Raw genomic sequence first — 16,435 nt, forward strand, 5'->3', positions numbered from 1 at the left:
AGCTGCACTGCTTTTCGCTACCGGCAACCGGAACTAGTATTGGAAACTTCCGGGTGAAACTCCAGAATGAAAGCTCAGACAGATATTAAAATGTCATACTATTTCTTCAAAATTAAAACACATCGAGCTTTGTCACCAACATATTTAACTTGTATCCGCCTGTAAACACTGAACATACATTATACATATATGAGATAATATTGTACTGCTTATATTAGTCTCGTCTTCTTGTTTCCCTCTGTTGGGCTTTTAAAACTAAAAATGTGATATTACTGCACACCAATCACTTTCACACCCAAATCACAAAAGCACAAACAGTTGCATTTATTTGAGTGTGCGGACAAGGTTGTTAGTCTTCCAGAATAGACAAAAATAAAACAGGCTACAAATTGTCTTTATCAGCCTTTGACAGCTAACCACGATGACATGGCCACTTTTTTTCAAACTAATCATTAAGTACACAATATACACATGGGAAAAGCGCATTTGTTTAGTCCAGAAGAACACAAAGGACAGAGATCAACATACAATACTCATTTTTAATAACAACAATAGAGAAGAAAGTATAAACCCTGTCATCTAACATCTTAATTTGCCTGTAAGGTGCACCTCTGGTATCAGGAGACTAATGAAAACAGGGAAAGGAGGAGCTGGTACAGAAGGTCTGTCAGGCCAAATACTGACACGATCACAGCACATGTTCATGATGACAATGAAATGTTTCCTATAAAACCGGTAAGAGAAAATGTCCATAAAACATGTTGAAATAGCGACGAGTGTTCATTGAAAAAGACCGACTACATAACAAGAAGGGGCACAAATATGAAATTCAAGTATCAAAATAACTAAGACACTGACGAGCTGAAAAGGTCAATTACAAAGGTAGTAAAAATCATGGGAAGAGAAACATTGACACAATCAACAATACATTAGGCAACATTTTGCATCTGTTTTAAGGCAGTTGATTAAAAAAACTAAACCGAACTAGGCATCTTCTTCATTCCAAGTTAAATACGAGCCTAGCCCCGACGTGTCAACAGGAGATCTGTGGTACAAAAGAACTACGCCGGACTCGACACTAAGCACTTTAGTTTGACTTGTCTTCTGACGTCTGAGAGAGAGTAGAGTTCATGTGGACAGCGGTGGAGTTGTGCTCGAGATTTTTGGTCTTCTTCACAGTGAGGTTTGTCAGGGCTGATAAGGCTGCTGCATCAAGAGTGGAGAGTCACTCTCAGCCTATTGTCTGGCACGAAATCTAAATGGTTGGCACGTTATCAGTGCACAGCATGGGAAGGCAGGGGAGCTAGTCTCATCCGCTAACGATTGCCCTTCATGGCCTCCTTTGCTGCCAGGATGAGAGGTGTGAGGCTGGAGAGCGGCTTCGCCAGCTTCAGGAACGGATGCTGCACAAAGAGAAGAGACAGGAAACCATTAAATCAAGTTAAATTCCTGAAACACAACGGGAACAAACTAACAACAAGAAGACTTTTTCACCAGCAGCAGCTCTTTGCCTCCGCCTCTTTTCTCCACATCCATCTCCAAACAACGGTTGAGGAAATCTCTGAAGACCGGAGACAGCTTCTCTGGGTTCTGGAGCTCAGGTGTGCCGTTGGTGGCGATCAGGTATAACGCCTGCAGAACAGGAAGAGGAACACAACAACGTGTGAAATCTAGTTTGTCACTGCACAACTCCAGTGACCAGCCAACTTGGTTAAGTAATGCAGGGTTGAGACCTGCTCTTTATGTGAAGTGGCACTATATAGATAAAAGTTGATTGATTGATTTAATGATTGATTGTAATCACTGCAATTAAAGTGCAAAACACCGTTTTCAAGTGACAGCAAACAGTAATTACATTTTCTCCTTGTTACAGCTAAACACACAATAATAACGGTTCAGAGCTTCCAGGCCCTGAAAGCCTCCACTTTTGCTCCATCTAAGCGAGATCTGTGCTCCGTCCGCCTGCACTTTCAGTGGCTTGACTCAGCCTGCCAACCCCTGGCTAGCTCCCTGGAAGTCCCCCAGGATGGGGTCTGCCCTCCTTGCCCCCGAAACGCTGCAACAGGCGGCCCGAGCACCGCGTAGCTCCAAATACATTTGAGGTGACGCGACAGCACAACAGAACTCATGATCACCTCATAGATTTCCTGAAGCGTTCACAAACAGGGGCGAGCTTTGTAACATGCTCAGTTTAAAGTAAAGTGGAAAACTGGTTTACACATCAGCAATCAATTTTTACGTTATAATTACATAAATCTCTCTTGTTAAAGAACATTTTCACTCAGAGGACTTCCACATCTGTGGATTATATCTCTGTGTATTTGTATTTATATATTGTCCTTTTAATGTGTCTCTTTATGTTACCTGCGTAGGGACTACGGAGGTAAATTAGCATTCTTGCTAACTTGCTAAGCTACTTACATTTTGTATTTTGATACTGATGTTCATCAACATGCTCTTGTCCTATCAAATTAACAAATCCAACAAAAACCAACATATATGTATGTGTTTAAGGTTCGAGCCTCTTCCTTTATTTCTTCTTCTGTGGTAACTCCTACAAAACACCCTTTGCCCTCTTCCGTCTCACCTTTTTCCAGTTCACTGTGAGAGAGGTGGGAGTTACTTCTTTTATCCATTTACTATCCCAGTCAATCCCATTATTTCTCTTATTTCTCTGTTTATATATTTCTAATTTCTTTTTAACGTTATAATGTCTGCCCCAACTTATCAAAACATTAAACTAACTGGCCCTATACATTTAAAGGGTTAAACAATAAGCAGATAACTGTGTCGGAGCGTGCAGTGAAATAAACATAAAGTTTGTTTGTCTGGATAAAGGATGCAGAGGCCCCACCGTCACAGAGTCTTTCCTAACAAACACACACACAGACTCCCAGGGGCTACATATAAACTGTATATCATACATACAAACACTGTACATTAAACACTTCCACTGTATGAATGTAAAATAACCTAATGAATAAAATACATTTCAGCACTTTGTTTATAGTTACAGTGAGTTTAAACATACATGTCCAATGAAGCTGATTCAAAAGTGTTTTTACTCAACACGAAGACAAACAAAGCAACAGAAGCAGCAGAAAAACTGCAACTTGTTTCTTGACAACCAGTCAACTATTCAGTGCCCGGCTCTTTTCCTGAATGTTGTTCCTCTCATGAGACTGTTGACTCACTGCAGCTGTTCAGAAACTACGCCAGACTCTGACACAACAGATCGTTTATTCCATCCATAACTTACTTCAGATATTTGACCTTATTAGGTTTATAAATTTTACGATTTGCTGACTGTAAAGAGGATTAACCTTGGAGAGTTTCATGTCAAAGATTATAAAAACATGTAAATAAGACTAAAAGAGGATTCAAACATTGTCACTTACTCGTAGCGGGTTCTCGTTCAGGTACGGAGGCTCTCCTTCCACCATCTCGATGGCCATGATCCCCAGAGACCAGATGTCCACTTTGGGCCCGTACGCCTTCCTCGTCACCACCTCGGGAGCCATCCAGTACGGCGTGCCCACCATGGTGCTGCGCTTGCTCTGCTCGGGAGTGATCTGGGCGCAGAAGCCAAAATCGGCTGTGGAGCAGATGGAGGAGAGTAAAACCACAGTTACAGTGATAGACGCAGTAATCCCAGTCTAACGGGCAGCTCCTGATGACATCAGTGCAGGACTTACTCAGCTTGACCGAGCCGTCCATCCCCAGCAACACGTTGTCACTCTTGATGTCTCTGTGAATCACCTGGTTCGCATGCAGGAACTCTAATGCTTGTAAACACTGCAGACGCACACAGGAGCAGACAGACAGAGAGGATGATGGGAGATAAGTTTTCGTTTTGACTCAAACTTTGACAGGAAGTGGATTTAATTAGCTTCATATCGTACCTCTCTGCAGACCGCAGCTATCTGAGCCTCGTCCATACAGGTCTCTGTGACCACATCTGTCAGTGAGCCTCCAGCCAGATACTCCATCACCACAAACAGCTCCTCCCCCATCAGGAAGCTGACAAATACACATGGACACACGACATCACACACCTCGATCCATCTAACTTTTTGGATTCTTTATAACGATGATTACAAGTTCTACTCCCGTATGTTTAACTCAGCTGTCAGGCTGCAGGTGTACTTCAGTCTCACCTGTCTAAAAAGTTGACAATGTTGGGGTTCTTCAGCTCCTTCATCACCAGAATCTCGTTGATGATCAGCTCCTTCTTCGGCTGCTTCTGGAGGTTGATCTGTTTAATGGCCACCTGGAATAAAAGCAGGGAAGTATTAAACTTTAAAATGTAAATGTTTCGAAACGTTCCTTTGGTCTATATTAAGTGTATATGAGCATTTTAACTGATTTCAAGCAAGATAATCATCTAGTACTTTTGAATGAAGAAATAACAGCATTTTCCTCACTTCATCTAGTTCTGATGGTAGCTAATGAAGGCTAATGTTAGCCAACTTTAAAACAGATATTGCTGTTTAAGTAAGAGTACCAGTTGTGAGCTGTATTTGTTGTAGAAAATGTAATTTTAATTTTATTTTTTTCTTTATGTGACAAACTCCATCACTGCACTCTCTCGTATATGTCCTACGCAAGTCTCCTCATCCATCACTCAGAGAGTCTTTACCTCCTGTCCTGTGGCGACATCGATGGCTGTGAACACTGTTCCTGATGCTCTGTGAGAGGAGACAGACAGGTTTACTTCAGTGCACATTTTAACAAACTGTCCAGTTTGTCTGCAGATACATTGTTTTCCTGATGCACAACGTTCAATTTGTGTGGATCCTGCTTCATGCAAAAGTGGATATCAAAAGTATCATGCCATGTGGACTTGAGACAAACACGTTGCTGGATCATGTTGAGAAAATTAAATAAATTGTACCACTTGTTCTAAAAGCAGCTGGAGGCTGTGCACTCACCCCTGACCAATTTTCTCGTATCTGGTGTATTTCTTCTTGGGATCTCCGATGCTGACGATGGTTCCTGTGAGACAATCACATATTTTACACGTAAGACCAGGTTGAAATCAAACTTTTATACCGCGATAACAATATAGTTATAAGTTGAATGATGTATTTATAATTTACTCAGTTTGTCCATGATCTCCTCGTCCGACATCTTGCCCTTCTTCTTCTGCCGGTCTGCAGCCTTGGAGGCGACGTCTCCGTCCACGGTGGTGCTCGGAGCAGGGAGGGGGTCGATGACAGAGCGGGTGTACACCTGCACAACAACCGCATACACACAAACATATTAACACATCTCATACTCGCACACATCAGACAGTTAAATATGAAAACCTGAAAACACAGTTAAAGACTCACACTCTTTGTGTGTTCTGGTCTCGGTGCCACGATAGGAGGAGGAGCTTCATCATCGTCATCATCGTCGATGTCTTTGATGTTCGGAGACGACGGTTCAGTGCCTTTTTTGACCGGCTGGTTCAGAGAGAAATCAGACTGTTAGTCTTTATAAGACAAAACAAACGAACATAAAATAGCACATATGTCATAGTGTAAGTACTTACAGACTGAGGCCCGGGGCTGAACGCGTCTTTTTCTGTCAATGACAAAAACAAAGAGGTGTTAAAGAGCTCTATACTTACCTGAAGTCACATGTGAACACAACAAACTGTACAGCTTGGTCATATTAGATTATATTGATCAAATTTCTCTTCATGATAAAAGAAAAAAATTATCTCCTGAAAAAAACAAACATGATGAGGTCTTTAATAAATGTTTTTAGTGGCACAATCTGACACAATCTGGTTCGCATACACGACTGTCCATCATGTTATCGTTGACATACTTGTGTATGTACTACGCGTGTTACTCTAGAGGGCACCAGAGAGCTCAGGGCGTATGCAGCTACCGTATGTGCGGGATGTAAACAACAGACAGACTCGAGGAGGTTACTGTGATGTTCATTCTGACCTCACCACAGAATTTTTGAGGAACGTGCAGCCGACGCTCCAACAGACCTAGGGCAGCTATCATGTGCACGTTAGCATGTAGTTAAAAGCAAGTATACCTCCTCAGTCGACCAACTTTTCTTTGGCCTCTTAGTCGCAGAAAAAAACAACAACCTAAAACTTCATCACACAACTGCACCTTGTTTTTGCCTCCTTAATGTCATTCAAGTTCTCACCTGAAGAGGAGAAGCTGAGGTACTTCTGACGGCCGTTGCCTGTAGAGTCGTAGAACTTGAGAACGTCGAGCACCGCCTGTGGGTTCTTCTTCTGCTCCGACTTGGTGATGTTTGAGGTCTGCAGTAGTCGAGCCCATTGCTCCGGCATACCCTGTGTATGACACAGAGAGTATGGAGTTAACATGGGTGATGGACGGAAAATAATATAAATGTGTGAGGATGAGCAAACAGGTAAAACTCACAGTGAACTCCCCTGTGACAGCATCAAATCCAACATGTATAGTGTGTTCAAAGTCTGACGGGGGGGAGATCTCTGGTCGTTCTTTGTCTCTGTCTTTCTTTCTACCACCTGAAAGTTTAAAAAAAGCCTTATTGAACTGACACATGGCCGCACTTTAACCGATCACAAACACAAGAATAACTTCAAATCTAAACATATTTCTTCCTTCTTGTCACCTTTTTCAGCCCCGGAGAAGATTGAGATGATCTTGTTGCGAGGTTTCCTCTCCTCGGGCACAGACGGCAGAGGTTTGGAGCTGTGATTGGCTGAGAGTGAGTCTTTGCTGGAGCCGAAGATGGTGCTGCTCATCCTGACCGGAGGGGCGGGAGGTTTATCCTCAGGGTCTCCGTTATCACACATCATTAGAGGCTGTTGCAAGGCTCACAGGGCTGAGAGGGCGGCGGGCGAGGATGGAGAGGGCGGCAAACAGAGAGGGAGCGAGGCGGCGCTCACATCAGCATGAAGCACGGCTGTGCTCATGCGCTGCAGGAGGATGTGATGTCAGCAGAGCAGAGAGGAAGCACCAAATGATACCTGAAGACGATCAGAGTTACTTTAGTTTAGAAACATAGTAAACCAAATCAAACCTCTCAGGTACCACCTCCCACCGAGTGCAGTCAGCATGAACCATGTTGTCGTGGCTTGTGTTGTGATTTGCCTCTCGACTGTTTAGGCTTTTCAATCATCAACTTAGTTTAAATCCAGCTGTGTCTGGTTACCGTTAAGGTAACTATTTCATGCTATGTCGTACGTTATTATTGTAAGCAATAAAATCTAATTTAATCACAATATTTTGGGTTTAAGATTTGGGCCACTTGGAGTGCAATTATCAGGGTTTTGTTTTTTTAAAAAGGCTTTTGTGTACAACCAGTGATACACGCACGACTGCTTGTGAATTCTTAAAAATAAATTAGTCCATACCCCAAAGATTCATTTACCATCATCAAAACAAAGACGGGCAGAAAATCTTCACATTTAAGAAGATGGAAAAGCAATTGTTGAACTTTTTGCCTTGGAATATGACCTGAACGATAGGAGATGAGTTTTCTCTCAACTCACTGACTGATTGTTGTAATTGATAAACCCATTGTAAGAATTTAGTGATTGATAAACTAATTTATATAAGACCAGGAAATTACATTACTATTAGGGCTCAACCAATGAGGGATTTTTGACACAGATTTCAGAGGGAAAAAACAAAATATATCCAATATTATATAGTTGCTGTTTGAGGTCAAATGGAAAAACAGGAGACCTTTTTAGGCTATTTGGCACCAATATGGCTGGAAATGTATTCAGAAAGCTGCTTTCTTTGATAAATATTAGAAAACTTAAACGCTGATCCTGTAAATATTTGTGAAAAGATTAAATGGCTGATGATAAAAACTCAGAATAATATATCCATAGGGCTCTAAAGCAACTGGAGACCACACCGGTGAATATGTATTATTGAGGCTGGTGCAGTGTTTGTGTATCTGCCAAGTTGTCTGAGCCTGCAATGTTTTAGTGTCATTATCTCAGCCATAGTAATATAAAGAATTAGCACCACAGTTCAAACAAAGAGTGTGGGTTATTGTAGGAACAAAAAATCTTTTGGGGAAAGCAGAGACTTTAACATTTAAAATATAAACCATTAGCGGAACAAAAACACAGACCACATCTTATTTAGGCGCGACTGGTGTATTTTTATACCACCACCATCAGCTAACTGTTAAAAGCTTCTTCAGCAAAGTAGTTTCTTTTTTTGTGTCGTATCTAAAGAGGACTAACGTTAAAAGAGGAGGATTAAAGATCATATATGTTGCTCTTTTCACAGTGAACCAAAGCTAACACTACATTGCGTCTTGTTATGATATAAATTATCAACACATGACCATTTAGCCTTCTATTCAGCTATATAACGGTCTTTCTATATACTCAAAAGTGCCCTTCAAATAAGTATCAACAGGGGCGGCTAGCAGGCTACGGTTAGCATGAACTACTTGGCCAACAAGTGTGCTAGCTACAAGCTAGCGTTAGCATGACAAGCTATACTGCCACTTTCAAACTAACGGGGAAAGCTTCAAACCAGTTAAAGCCAAGTAGTGTGATAACCAGAGTTAAGGTTAATAATCACGGACAGGAGGTGGTTTACTGAACAGTACAGATTAGCAGAGACGAGCTAACTCTTCTGTTTAGGCTAACAGAGGCGGCGCAGGGTTAGCGGGGCTCACCGGAGGCTCCACACCAGCTACACTTCAACAGAACTTGAGTCCCGGACGATCCTAGACGGTCTGAAAAACGTTTGTAAATCCGTTAAAAGTAGTTCCTGTGTTACATTGGGTTGTGGTGGTCCAAGACGACGTAAATAACTTAGTAAAAACGGAACTGTAACTATTTACAATGCAACTTTTCTTGTGTCTCTGCGGCCCCGGGATGATTCCGCTATGGCGGAGGGGAAGCGGAACTACCGACCCAGCCCAGCCTGCTCAGTAATGTTCCTCATGAAGTGTGTGTGAAGTTTGTCCGCTGTCTGCCCACTAAGATGACAGCCGTCTGCAAACCTGCACGGATCATACTGGAGGTTATAATGACATGTTTTTAACCAGAGGGATCACTGAAGAATAGAAACATGCTGGAGGACACCAGCTGAATTAGGTCGAAGGGCATTTTAGGTAATGTAGTTTAAACAAACAAAACATTGATTTTATGGGCAGAGGAGGAGGATGACCTAAAATCACTGTTCATCAGCTGGAGGCTAAATACTCTATTCATTTCTGCAGACTGGACATGGATGTATTTTAATTAAGTTTTGTTATTTCTAATACTTTTAAGTAATGATGTACACTTTTAATGTCTGAATCATTACGACCCTGAGGCTGATTTCTTAAAAAAAAAATTACTCATGGCAGCTGATATCAAATACACTGTTTGGTAATCAGAATCAGTTATATTGTAAAGATGGGGGAAAAGATAAAAAGCAAGCGCTATAGTTGGGGAATAATAAATAATAATTGACAATAACATAAAAACTGTACAATAGTATATCTGTCTTTAGGGTGAAAGAGTGAACAGGAATATGCAAAATATAGGGCAAGAAATGTGCAACATTGAAAAGTATTATGTAGCAACTAAATACGCAATAAACAGAAATACTGGGAAAAATGGGGAAAGGTGTTTCAGGTACGCTGCTCCTGCTGCTTAGAATCTGCTGCAGGAGGATTTGGGTCTGAAGGACCGGATCTGTTTAAATCTTTTTAAAAGTAGATTGAAGGCGTTGGAGGAAGATGCATCAGGTTGTAGATGCTTTGATGGATGGCTTTCACTATGTGACCAAGAATATGTTGACTTGTTTTTGTAAGGTGTTGTATGTCTGAAACTTTGTGAAAATGTGCTGCTGCTGTCTTAGCCAGGACACTCTTCTAAAGGACATTTTTAATCTCACTGAGGCTTTCCTGGTTAAATAAAATAATAAAAAATAATAATAATAACAGTATGTGTAGATTAATATGAAGCATTGATTTGCCATTCCAAAAAAGATGTGGTACACATAATGTGACCCCCAATCAATGTTCTTTTATTTTCCCTATTGGACAGCTTTCAGGTTGGAAAGACAAATGTTTTATTCCATACTCTCTGACATCAAATATAGATACACGTGCATCTTGTTCTATATATCTATGTATAAATCTATATGTACTATATCAGCTTCTTCAGGCTCTTTGTTGAAGTTATAAAGGACATAAAAAATTACATTTTATCACTCGATAACAGTTTTTTAGTTCATGTTCTCCTCATCAATCTTGGCTGGATATCAGACATGTGTTGTATAATATTATAACCACAGTTAAACTTTCCAAACAGACATTTTTCTCACTGTCAATGAAAGATGGATAAAATCTTCACTTCAATAAGACCAGTTTGCAGTTTGGATGAAGAACCTCATCTTCATTTAAGCTCTGGTTTATGTTCCTACTTCTGAGCCCCCTGAGAGCAACCAAAACAAAGAGATATACTGTCAGTGACTTTGACCAAGTCCAGGAACAAAGTTACTTCATTATCTTCTCAGAGTAAAACCAGGAACCTCCTCTTTGGTGTAAAATAGACCTGTTCTCTGTTTGTGTCACCTCAGAGCAGACGCCAGTTTGGTCCTGATGTCAGGAAATCAGTTTTATGATAAGATCCTGAGTTCTTTAACAGGTGTATCATCCATCACTGTTTGATCCGATGTTTCCACATGTATTTGGACAGTCCAACACAGCAGATCATAGTGACGAGAAGAGTTCCAGCACAAACAGGCGTCACCAAAGACCCGTCACCAACTGGAACCTGTAAACCCACCGGGCCGTGCTCCTGCAGGGTACGAGAAAGGAAAGACACAACAGAAAACAAGTCTCATAAAAAGTTGGACCTTTTTCCACTTCAGATTGAAATATTTTTTTTGTAAAGAACCACCTGCTGAGGACGGAGTTTGAGCCATGCACATGTGCTTGAATTTTTGGGGGTACAGGGGGCGTCCACAACTATGAGAGACTCTGATCTGTTAGGTTTGGTGCCTACAACAAAGAAAGAAGTTTAGATGAATTAATGAAATGGTCCTTTAACAGTCAAGTTATTGATTAAACCTTACACGTTATTGGTATAATCACTTATTCACTCAAGTAAAAATAAAAATGCATCCACGATCTCTTAAAATCACTCTCGTCCAGAAGGATATTCAGCAGTTAAACTTATCTGAAGGAACTTACAGGTATCACAATATGTGATTACATTTAAAACAATACAAAAAGTACTGACTGAAAAGGTGGATGCTGAAGCTTTAGCTTATCACACCTAACATCACCTGACAGTTACTTAAAAGCAACAGTTTCAACGTTTCATTACTCGGTTAAAGCTATACAAGAACAAAGCAGCAATAAAAGCCAAACATTTTGTCCAAGAGACAGAACATTTTTCCAACAGTTCATACACAATAACGGTCACACTTCAGCTTTAATATTGTCATTCTGTTTATAAGCATTTTTCTAAAGCACAAAGTTTTTCTTGAAAAGAGAAAAAACACGACTACAGAATAAAGGTGTTGTACTTACATTTTTCAGTCCGCAGCAGCAGCTCTGGAGGGTCTATCTTTATAGAAGTGACTGTTTTCCCATCAAAAGACGGCTCGTGGTAGCGAGCGTGAATAGGGAGTGTTACTTTTAGAAGTCTGGGAGTCGTTCCATCGGTGCTCGGATACACGTGGGTAACAAATCCTGTCGTCTTGTGGGCCGGCAGCTCCAGGTCAATGGCTGAATCTATTAATATCTTAATGAAGATAATAACAATAATAATAATAATAATAATAAACCTTTATTTATACAGCACCTTTTTAAACCCAGGTTACAAAGTGCTTTACAACAACAACCACATAAAAACAGATCAGCATTATAAAAATAAGAATAGCAGTAATAAAATAATAATAATCCAAACATACATACATGACCAAATTAATACATAAAAAATGTAGACATAGTGTACATTAATGTTGTTTGTAGTATGTATTTAGACCAAGGTGCTGTGTTGCAGTGTCAGTCTCACCTCCCACTCACTCTGATCCCTCAGAGATGCGAGCTGGTATGGATCCACGTAGACTCCTCTGGGCAACCTGTGAACCAGCAGAACTCTGACCCCCCTGAGGTCATCAGTCCTGAGATCCACAGACGCCTCCAGCTCCCTGAAACACATCACAACTCACTTCCTCAATCATCTCACAGAAAGCCATTAATATGGTTGTTCTTCCATGTTTGAATACACACCTGTGAAAACCGTTCTTCCTGACCTCCATTGAAACTACAGAGGATTCAAGCAGCTGCTTCAGGAGACCACAGTGGTTCTCTTTACCGTCATCTACAATAAAGTGTGGGTTATATTAGTCACAAACACAAGACTCATGCACACTTTTATTAATCCTAACTGTTCATTTGTCTTTTTTTTTCTTTGTTAGTTCTGATAAAGCACTGAGTCAAAGGCAGGGTCATGATTTAACTGTCACTGTGGCAGCTACCTGAACATACTGATACATTCATCAACAATAGAAACACAAGCAACCCTACTGAACATAACATTAATATTGTGTTATAAGAAAAACCTATCTGCCATAGTCGCAGGCAATCTAAAATGTTTACCGACCACAGACATTCACCCTGTAAATCTAGATACCAGAGGCAAAATGAATATAAAAAATAGAAACAAAAAGAACAACTAAATTACAGACACTGACAACTGCACATCCATCACTGGTGGAACAATGAAGCAACACATTACATATTATTATTTTTTTCCATTAAGCATATAGAGATTCTTTAATTCTGAATTGAAGAGTAAGAAAGTACGAAAATACTAATAGATCCTCACCCCTGTCTACAAATAACAATATTTAAGCAATAAAACTTACTCTCTTCGGTTAAACCATGACTTATCGATAAACAAGCCAACACGGAGAACAGTGCAAAATACATCAAAATGATAAATTTGAGCTACAACAAGCTTTTTACAGCTAGTGTGGTGAGTTGATAAAGCCTGAAGTATTTGGTTCTCTCTTTGAAGTTGTTTCCGGAAAAAGATCCTGAAGGACCCCTTAGTAGTACTAGGTAGGCTGTGGCGGTGCCTGACAATAAATAAAGACAAACGAGCAACGTAGGAAAGCTCTGAATTAATAATTATGTATAGAAAAGGATTCTCGGTCACTCAGTCATTAGTTATTTTCGCCACTGAGGGTGACACGATTGTAGGTTTAATAATTGGTGTAAATGTAGACAGGCTTCGGAAAAGACAGAAAGGTCCGACATTCACTAACACCCAGGCAACGGTTGACGCTAATCGCTCTGAGAGCCTGCTTCTGTTAACGACTTTCTTAATTTAGACTCATTAGTCAGCCGCTGGAATAAAATAGTTATTATCAAAAATTAAATGATATATTTAACTGTTGATATCCAAGTAGGGGCCGGCTTAAACTAGCTTTGTTGCAGAAGAGAAGATGAGTTTCGAGGCAAAGCGGTGCGGAGTGCACTTCAGTCCTCCCTCTATAGTTTTAATTTATCAGCACAAAGACACCAAAAAGGTCCGAAAAAGAATAATACCTGTACGGAACTTCTCCAAATATTCTGGTAAGACAAGACAATTACTTTTATAGACTCATACAGACAAAATACTTCCCTTCCGTTCTTACTAAATTGGTGTGCTAAACAACTACATGTAAAACCATGTTCCAAAATTCAGAGGCTCTGTTTTAATCTATTAATTGTTGTTGTTTTTGTGTTGAAAATATTGAGTTTGGCATCCTAAAAGGAAATAAACTAGTCATTACTCATGGCAAAATATGTCATTGGCGGTTTTATTAACTGGGTTTTTATATGATTATGCATCACTAAAGCTTCATGTAAACTGTGAGGATAGACGCCTCAAGGAGGCTCAATAACTTAGTGGTTCAAGGCCCTGACTTGATTTCAACCTTTATTACTTTAGTTAATTGTATGCCCCCCCTCATGTGAATTTCTAAAAACATTTGTGCGTTCCTAAATAACCACAAATCTACCAGGCGGGAGGACAGGAAGGTTCCTGGGGCCCTTAGGTAAGATAAGATAAGATAGAACTTTATTGACCTCTAAGGAAATTATAGTACCAGATAGCTCTAAAAATACAGTACAAATTAGAGAAATAAAAAAAAAAAAACTCAAATGTAAGTGAAAATATAAAGTGTATGGGTTAATGCAAAAGAGACAGTGCCTGATAGAAAAACAATATTACAATAGTTATTTACTGAAGTAGGCAAGAAGTAATGGAGGCAGTTAAATTGACAATATTGACAGTTACTACGCAGTAAGAACTTTTTATGAACAAGTTTATGAATTAAAAGGAAGGAAACTGATGGACTTCCCCTGTATTGTCAGCTGTCTGCACTGTATTTAATAAATACTTCAACGTAACAGGATGCATACATGATGCTCACAAAGTAAACTATTGCTTCCTCTCTGCTTCCCGTCCAGACTGCAGCATGGCAGCTGAAAAGCTAAAAAACAACACTCGGCACAGGGACTACCTGGAGGGTGTGTCCCAGAGCCAGCTGGAGAAGCTTCACATCATCCTGCGGGATCACATGAGGGGAATCAGCCTGGAGCACAGCCTGGCCTCGTTCCGGCTGGACCCAGAAGAAGACCTGAACAAGCTGGACGACGAGCAGCTGGCCCGCAAGAAGGGACAAATGGACGAACTGTTTGAGAAGAACCGGAGGCACAAAGAGGATCCGGACTTTGTTTACAACCTGGAAATGGATTTCACAAAGACCAGCCAGGAAAAGTGCAGCTGGGATGAAGAGTCTGACGATGGATTTTAATGATCCTTCCTCTGAGCTCTCTGACTCAACATGATGATGTTTTGTGAGATAACAAGAAAGTCTGACTACACCACGTCATGTCCATCTGATGTAGGGTAACTCTTTTGAGGACATATCTTCAGAAACTAAGTGAAATATTTACTATGAACTGCTACTTGACTGAAGGACTGCTGTATTAAACTTCATTCGTCTTAGCTGGTGATCTTTGGGGTGTCACAATCACAATTCTAAATCCAAAATTGATAATAATAAGCTTTCAATTGCAATGAATGATTGTTTGTGCACTTTCAAGGGAAAAAGAAATCCTTCAAAGACGACACAGCTAGCTAAGAGGTAACCTGAAGCAGCACTTTTGGAGACACCATGGTCACTGTCAGTCAGACAAAGAGATGACAGAGAAACAAAAATACAAGAAGACACATTTTGTCTTCCTTCTGAGACTCTTGTTATAACGACGACCTCTACATGCACTACATATTTAGGTTTTGCCACATGCAGAAAGTATTCCTCCTAAGCTGTTTAAATATCTAATGAAATAAACTTACATTCCTGTTAAAATGCAGCCACACATACTCTTATTAACTCCAGCCTCAATCTGCTGAATAGCTGGTTTGTTTTGGCGATGCAACAAAGCTGACTGTAAACACGAGGCTTTGTGTCATAGACGCATATACTGAACGTGCTGCATACACGACTAAAGAATGCTCCTAAAACCTGCATTTATAGGACCTAAGTTAGGATATCAGAAAATAATTTGCTGATTAAATGCTTCGCTTCATTGCAGCACGTCTGTGTTCCGCTCACTGTTACTGACATGTTTTACATCAGGGTTATTGTTTTAAGGTTGTCCCCTGTAGTCTGAGGCCACGGTTCTCTGCCGAAAAATGGTGGATTGTGCCCTCCGGATGGGGAGTTAGCCTCTGCTCCAGTGAAGGAGTTTGAGTAACTCGGGGTCTTTGTTCACAGAGAAGGTAAAATGGATCAAGAGATTGACTGACAGGTCGGTGCAGCATCAGCAGTAATGCAGCCGTTGTATCAAACCGTCGTGGTGAAGAAAGAGCTGAGCCTGAAGGCAAAGCTCTTTGATTCATCAGTCGATCTACGTTCAGACCCTCACCTGTGGTCGTGAGCTTTGGGTAGTGAGCGAAACAATGAGGTCACGGATACAAGCGGCTGAAATGAGTTTCCTCCGCAGGGTGTCTGGGCTCAGAATTAGAGAGTAGTAGTAGTGTAGGAGCTAGACACTCGGAGGGAGATGAGCTTGCCAGTTGAGGTGGTTCGGGCTTCTGCTTAGGATGTCTCCTGGAGGGATTATATTGTATGTATATCCCACCTGGCCTGGGAATCCCCAGGAGGAGCTGGAAAACGTTGCTCCGGAGAGGGACGCCTGGGCTAACTTGCTTAGCTTGCAAACACGACCCGACCCCGGATATGAGGAAGAAAATGGACGGATGGAAGTTTGGATGAGTAAACGTGGAGAGTTGACAGCTACAGGCAGACAGTACCGTGTCCAGAGCCCGTCTGATCGCAATCCCAAACGATACATACAAAGTTATAATGGTAGTTCACGACACATTGAATTTTACCGTGAGAGCTGAACGTTTGTGGCAGATGAAATGTTCCTTTTCAAACTGCAATAAATTAAAAAT

The 16,435-nt window shown here is 40.8% G+C and overlaps 3 protein-coding genes across 4 annotated transcripts; 1 reads left to right on the forward strand and 2 right to left on the reverse strand.

Moving 5' to 3' along the window:
- Positions 1–300: 300 nt before the first annotated feature.
- pak2b (p21 protein (Cdc42/Rac)-activated kinase 2b) lies at positions 301–8,863 on the reverse strand. 2 transcript variants are annotated; one of them, XM_069680099.1, is made up of 15 exons: positions 8,650–8,863; positions 6,613–6,970; positions 6,399–6,505; positions 6,157–6,307; positions 5,537–5,568; positions 5,334–5,447; positions 5,100–5,232; positions 4,932–4,995; positions 4,640–4,688; positions 4,158–4,270; positions 3,903–4,020; positions 3,696–3,795; positions 3,399–3,595; positions 1,495–1,632; positions 301–1,403 (listed from the first exon to the last, which is right to left on the reverse strand). In XM_069680099.1, the coding sequence occupies exons 2-15, from the start codon at positions 6,797–6,799 to the stop codon at positions 1,317–1,319; spliced, it is 1,590 nt and encodes a 529-aa protein (XP_069536200.1). In that variant the 5' UTR covers positions 6,800–6,970; positions 8,650–8,863; the 3' UTR covers positions 301–1,316. The 2 variants fall into 2 exon arrangements, with proteins under 2 accessions (XP_069536200.1, XP_069536201.1); XM_069680100.1 differs by having other exon boundaries at positions 8,818–8,835.
- A 1,118-nt stretch (positions 8,864–9,981) lies between these two features.
- On the reverse strand, positions 9,982–13,020 carry pigx (phosphatidylinositol glycan anchor biosynthesis, class X). Its single transcript, XM_069680403.1, has 6 exons — positions 12,849–13,020; positions 12,211–12,301; positions 11,993–12,128; positions 11,506–11,719; positions 10,871–10,971; positions 9,982–10,768 (listed from the first exon to the last, which is right to left on the reverse strand). Exons 1-6 carry the CDS (start codon positions 12,910–12,912, stop codon positions 10,628–10,630), a joined length of 747 nt encoding a protein of 248 aa, XP_069536504.1. The 5' UTR covers positions 12,913–13,020; the 3' UTR covers positions 9,982–10,627.
- Positions 13,021–13,430: 410 nt separating this feature from the next.
- Positions 13,431–16,392, forward strand: cep19 (centrosomal protein 19). Its single transcript, XM_069680432.1, has 2 exons — positions 13,431–13,560; positions 14,440–16,392. Exons 1-2 carry the CDS (start codon positions 13,431–13,433, stop codon positions 14,784–14,786), a joined length of 477 nt encoding a protein of 158 aa, XP_069536533.1. The 3' UTR covers positions 14,787–16,392.
- Positions 16,393–16,435: the final 43 nt, after the last annotated feature.

The sequence above is a fragment of the Semicossyphus pulcher genome, unplaced genomic scaffold (genome assembly GCF_022749685.1).
Source record: "Semicossyphus pulcher isolate SPU_LCO1_2020_fin unplaced genomic scaffold, fSemPul1.0.p SCAF_4, whole genome shotgun sequence".
Classification (NCBI taxonomy): Eukaryota; Metazoa; Chordata; class Actinopteri; order Labriformes; family Labridae; genus Semicossyphus; species Semicossyphus pulcher.